This window comes from Nannospalax galili, unplaced genomic scaffold (genome assembly GCF_000622305.1).
Source record: "Nannospalax galili isolate Female #2095 unplaced genomic scaffold, S.galili_v1.0 scaffold252, whole genome shotgun sequence".
NCBI lineage: Eukaryota > Metazoa > Chordata > Mammalia > Rodentia > Spalacidae > Nannospalax > Nannospalax galili.
Genome location: NW_008333886.1, coordinates 5,527,847 through 5,533,749, shown reverse-complemented (window position 1 = coordinate 5,533,749; position 5,903 = coordinate 5,527,847). Strand labels below are relative to the sequence as shown.

Sequence of the window (5,903 nt, the reverse complement as noted above, 5' to 3'; positions counted from 1 at the left end):
ACAATATTGAACTCAGTATAAGCCCTGTAAGACATAAAATTGAATGAATTTTTAACCTTTAAAGAAGATCTCCATTTCATTTTAAGATATACGATTTCCTACATTTTTAATGCTACTAACACATGTTTGTACATGTGTCTTTAATCTCTATCTGATTATAACTAGTCACAGTTGGTTACACTCAGATCCTTAGTAGCTGAGTATGGATGTAAAGTCATCAGGTAGATTTCACCGGTAATGTTTATCACCTCTACTGTTTAACATGAAGTAAATTTAAAAAAATTTTTAATAACTATATTATTAGAAGCATTTCATTACAGCTTTAACATATTCAGTAACACACTCCAGAGAAAGAGTACAACTCTTTCTTCAAAAGTACCAGACTGCAGACTGCTATAATTAATACTCTGGATGTTTACTGACAGTACATGGAGTTCACTCTCCTGTCTGAGTCCTGCAAAACTGCCATATTATTGCTAATGATTTAAAAGAGTGCCTTTTTGGAAATTTCCCATTTCTGGGCCTGCTTTCATTAACTAGGCATTAATGTCTAATTTATAAATGGAAAATTTTCACTCAAGTCATGTTCAATAGCTCCATCTTTTGTCAGTATTGAGCAAATAATGCATTACACTGTATTAGAAAAAAACTTCCCAATACTTACACTTTTCATTATACAGATGATATCTTATTAGTCTTTACTAAAGATAGAAATCTAATTGCTTTAAACAATTTACAAGCTTTTTAAAAAAATCTTTTACAGCTAGCCCCAGAAGAAATTTGGCTAAATGTTTAACTCCGTTGGACATTTCTTTACTAGTCTTTTTATTAAGCCTCAAAAATGACAATTAGCCGGGCGTGATGGTGCACGCCTGTAGTCTCAGCACTTGGGAGGCAGAGGCAGGCGGATCTCTGTGAGTTCAAGGCTGGCCTAGTCTACACAGTGAGTTCCAGGACAGCTGGGGCTACAGGGAGACTCTGCTTCAAAAAGACAATAAAACAAAGGCAATTGTCTGTTCCCAAAATGATAACATTAAATTTCTCTCAGCAGCTTTTAGGCTTTCAATTGACCTCAACCTCTCCTCAGAATTCCCAATTTGAATTTTTCTTACATTTTGCTTCTCTTAAGGGAGACACAAATTTAAATTTTCCCAGATAGATTATGGCATATCTCTAACTCTTATTTATTACAGTAATTACAGATAGATGCTGACTTTAAAACAAAAACAACTTGAGAGATTGATTTTTAAATAAAAATCTCTGGCGTCTTAGAAGATTTGTGTTGATAGCAAATTAGAGTTTTAATTCACATTAGTTTCTGCATCTCTTTACATACAAATTAATAATGCATTCTGTAACATATCTGTTCAAGGGTTTATACTATTTTCTAACTGGGTTATTAACTTTTCTATGGCTGGTGTAGATGACTCTTTTTGGAAGACATTGAAAGAATTAGTTATGTAAGGGCTGGAGAGATGGTTCCGTAGTTACAATCACTCACTGCCCTTTCAGAGGACAAGGATTCAGTTCCTGGCACCAACATGCAGTTTACAACCATCTAACTCTAGTTCCAGGGGAATATAGGCCCTCTATTTGCCTCTGTAGGCACTAGATCTGCATTTGGTACACATGGATATATTCAGGCAAAGCATTCATATACACAAGTATATAAGTAAATCTTATTAAAATTGGATATAAATTGCAAATATCTTGTGATTTATTTTGCCTTCTCAACCCATTTTTGGGATATTTTACAGTGGAAAAGTTTTAAATTATGCTGAAATTGAATTCACCAATTCCATTTTTAAAATAGTTTGTTTGCTTGGTGTCATGGGAAGACTTCCCCTAACCCTCAATTCACAAAGATTTTCTTCTCTGTTTTCTTCCAAAATCTTAATAGGTTTACATTTTATATTTAGACACAGGAGTTTTTAGTTAAGCTGTGAATGAAGTGTGGGGTTTACTCAGAGGTTCCCCTTTCTCTTTGAATATGTTCCATTGTTTCCGTTAAATGGATTTTGAAACTCAAAAATCAATGGGCTGCATTTGTGTGGACCTCTTTGTGGACACTTCATTCTATTCTGTTGCTCTGTGAATCCCTTACTCAGCCAATACCATACTATTTTGGTCGTTATATTTGTGTAACAATTCTTAAGAACAGAGTAACTCCTCCTGTTTCTTCTCCTGACTTAGTAGATTTGAAAATGATGAAATTTAAATGACCACTGAAGACAAACACAGTAGGAAAGTTTTACTCAGAAAACAAGCAAACAAGGAACAAAAGCCAAAGTTAAAGGGCCTTCAAGCATGAAATTGTCTGGACAGGGTGAAGAATAGCTAAAGTATGCCTTTGTTTCATGGTGATATGCAACTGTCACTTCTCTGGTCAAAGTCTGTTGTTCATCCTTGAGGCTGAGGAGGTGATGGAAACATTGAGAAACTGTAAAAGAAAAAAGTAACCAAATTATTTGTAAATTCTGGATAGCGAGGTAAGCCCTCAGTGCCTCCCTGGATTTTTAGATTTCTGTTAGGTCCACCAATTCTCCCCACAGGTGGAAGGGTAGTAATGAATCTTGTTCTTGTTGCGTGTTTTCTGTCTCCCAGGGGCTGGGCTTATAGGTGTGAGCGCCACGCACATCCGTGCTCCCCCTTTTCTTCACATTGCCTTATTACTCTGCTTCTCCATCTAATGGGCTTAGGACCCTCCCCCAATTCAAACCAAATTGTTTTCCTTTCAAAAACATACATACTAATGTGGTTTTTGTGCTTGCTGTTTACTTAATACCTAACTGACTCTTTTTAGGAATTTGGAGTCACTTAGGGATGAAATAAATACTAATGATTTACATTATTGAAATAGATATGGAATCAATAATAAAGATTCAGTGTGAGTAACATCAGCTGTGCTTTTCTCTTAGGAAAGAGATCAATACCCTTAGCAGTGTTCAGGCTCACTACTCAACATCCATAGAAGATGTGACTGTCCACATTGATGAGGATGAAGGCACAATGACTGAAGTATTGCGGGAAACACAGAGTACAACAAACAAACTCACTTCTTTACAGAGAACAGTAAGTTTCTCATATTTTGAAAAATTTTTAAAATTGATTTTAGTCTTGAGCTTTGAGTAGTACATTTTCTGTCAATAACTGAACAGCAGCCAACTTTCTGCCTATATTGGTTTTGTTTTTAATTTTTGCATAGCAAATTAAAACAGATTTAGCAACAGCTCAATACATTGCCTGTTATCTGAGTCTCTGTTTTGCTCTCTGAAGTCTGGACCCAGTGTGATTCAACTGGTTCCTGCCTAACACGTCTAATAGACTAAGACCAAGAGGCCAGCACCTTGCATCTCTGCTGACACTCAAGGAAGAATTAGCTTTTAGCCTCCTTGGAGATTTTATATTTTTTTAATTGATTTTTTGTGTGTGTCTATTTTGAACAGAACGTCCCAAACAATCTTTTCATCTTTTTCCTGCATTCCAAATGGCACCCTCCGTTAACCCTCCGCAGCCCCACACTGGAGCCCATATATTCTGTCATCCCTTTTACTGTCCACTGTGTTGTCAGTGCCCCCAGCTGTTCCTCTGTGTAAGTCCATCTGCTGAGTCTAGTCAGCCTATCTACAGTTCCTTGTTTCAGGAACATCAGCTCTTCCTCATATAGCAGCAATCAGTTGCCAACATTCCTTTAGGTAAAATTAGGGTCTGCTGTTCATTTTCCAATTCTATGCTGGGTTACTGTCTGGGAGTCTCTTGGGCCACCCTGGCCAACAACTCAAAGGAAGGTATCTCTTGTCTGGCATTGTTTCTTGTCGTGTAGCCTTTAGCTATACATATGGACTCTTAAAGAAATATACCAATCACTTTAATCATTGGTTATACTTTCCTTTTGGGTGTTTAAGACCATACAGTTGGCCCAGATAAACCAATTTATTTTTACTGTTAAGGTCGTTTGAGGATCTGTTCCTTAGGGGTCACATGGGCTTGGAAGGAGCCCCTGGCTCCTTTCTATTACCAGGTCCATCTATGTGAAGATAAGTCAAAGGTCCTCCTCAACCATGGCTGGCTTCACTTGGAAGCATGGAGGAAATATTTGCCCTGTGTTGACCCTCCTCTTTGTAGACTGGACACTGGTTCATGTCCGTTTGGTGGGGTCTCCTCGGCCTCTTTGATTAAGAGGACAGGTGACTCACCACAGTTACAGGACATTTTGCGAGATGCTCATAGTCCCCTGGAGCTTAGTCGACCTAGGAGGGTAAGGAGCAAAAACTGTCCTTTATGTCACTCTGACCAAATTTTTGTAGGCCTCAAAGTATGGCTGTTAGACAACCAAGAAGGTTAGTTCTACCAGTCTGGTACTTTTAATTACCATGTGCTATATAGCTAAAGCTTGGGCAAAGACCAGATGCTCTAAGATAAACCTTGCCTAGTCATGAACTATATTCCTTGAGCTAGTTGCATATATAATTTCTCAGTAGGTTGTTTGATTAATATGATTCCCTCTGGGTTTTTAAAACTAGCTAGGCATTATTTATCTCTCATATTGTCTAACCCTTCCACTGTGGTTTCCCCATTTTTTCCATTTCTCCTCTAATAATACCCTTCTCCTATGGTCTCACCTCTCTTGAGCTCCTTCTTTCCCTTTATCCCCAAGGTTCCTTGTATAACTCTCCCTCCCCCCTCCCCCCTCCCCTTAAAATAACCCCATTTTATCCATATCTTATTAATGCCTGTTTCCTACTGTTCTTTCAGATTCTTTTCCTTTACCTCCCTGGTGCCTTTTCATTATCCTGGTTCCTGTAGTTATGGACACATAATCATTTATAAGGATTTTGTGCTAAGATCCACATAAGAGGGAGAACATTCGTCGTTTTTTTTTTTTCTGAGTCTATGCTACTTTTCTTACTATAAAAGTTTCTAGTTCCATACATTTACCTGCAAATTTCATGATTTCATCTTTCTTTACTGCTGAGTTAAACTCCATCGTATAAATGAACCACATTTTCATTATCCTCTCTTCAGTGGAGGCACACTTAGGTTGTTTTCATCTCTTAGCTATTGTGAAAAGATCAGCAACAAACATGTGTCTCTGCTATAGGATGAGTTCTTTGGGTATATGCCAAGGAGTGGTATAACTGGGTCAAATGGTAGGTTCATTTGTAGTTTTTTAAGCATTCTCCACACTGCTTTCAATAGGGGTTGAACAAGTTTGCAGTCGCACCAGCAGGGGATGAGTGTTCCCCTTTCCCCACATCCTCTCCAACATTTGGTATCACTTGTTCTCTTGATCTTAGCCAGTCTGACTGGGGTACGATGAAATCCTAAGGTGGTTTTAATTTGCATTTCCCTAATTACTAATGATGTTGAATACCTTTTAAGATGCTTCTTAGCCATCTTTATTTTATTTCTTCTTTTGAGAACCCTCAGTTCAGCTCCTTAGCCCATCTTTTAATTGAGTTACTTCCTTTCTTGATTCTTTATTTTTTGAGTTCATTATATATTCTGAATGTTAAACCTCTGTCAGATGTGTTGCTGGTGAAGATTCCTATTCTGTGTGTTTTATCTTTACTTCCTTGGTTGCTTCTTTTGATGTACAGAAGCCTTTTAATTTAATGAAGTCCCATTTGTTGATCCTTGAACTTGTTTCCTGGGCGATTGATGTCTGGTTTAGAAAATCCTTTCCTACACCTATATCTTGTAGGTTATTGCCAATATTTTCTTCTAACAGTTTCAGAATTTCAGGCTTGACATTGAGATCTTTGATCCATTTAGAGGTGACTTTTGTGCAAGGTGAAAGATAGGGGTTTAGTTTCATTCTTCTACAGGTAGAGATCCAGTTTTGCCAGCACCATTTGCTGAACATGCTGTCTTTCCTCCAATGAAAGTTCTTGGTCCCTTTG

The 5,903-nt window shown here is 37.7% G+C and overlaps 1 protein-coding gene across 1 annotated transcript in view; it reads left to right on the top strand.

Annotated features, from left to right (window-relative positions):
- Positions 1 to 5,903, top strand: part of Ccdc178 (coiled-coil domain containing 178) — a 383,133-nt gene that overhangs the window by 41,461 nt on the left and 335,769 nt on the right. The window contains exon 10 of the mRNA XM_008828861.2: positions 2,919 to 3,072. Within this exon, the coding sequence (XP_008827083.1) occupies positions 2,919 to 3,072 (154 nt within the window). The remainder of the gene's footprint in view (positions 1 to 2,918; positions 3,073 to 5,903) is intronic.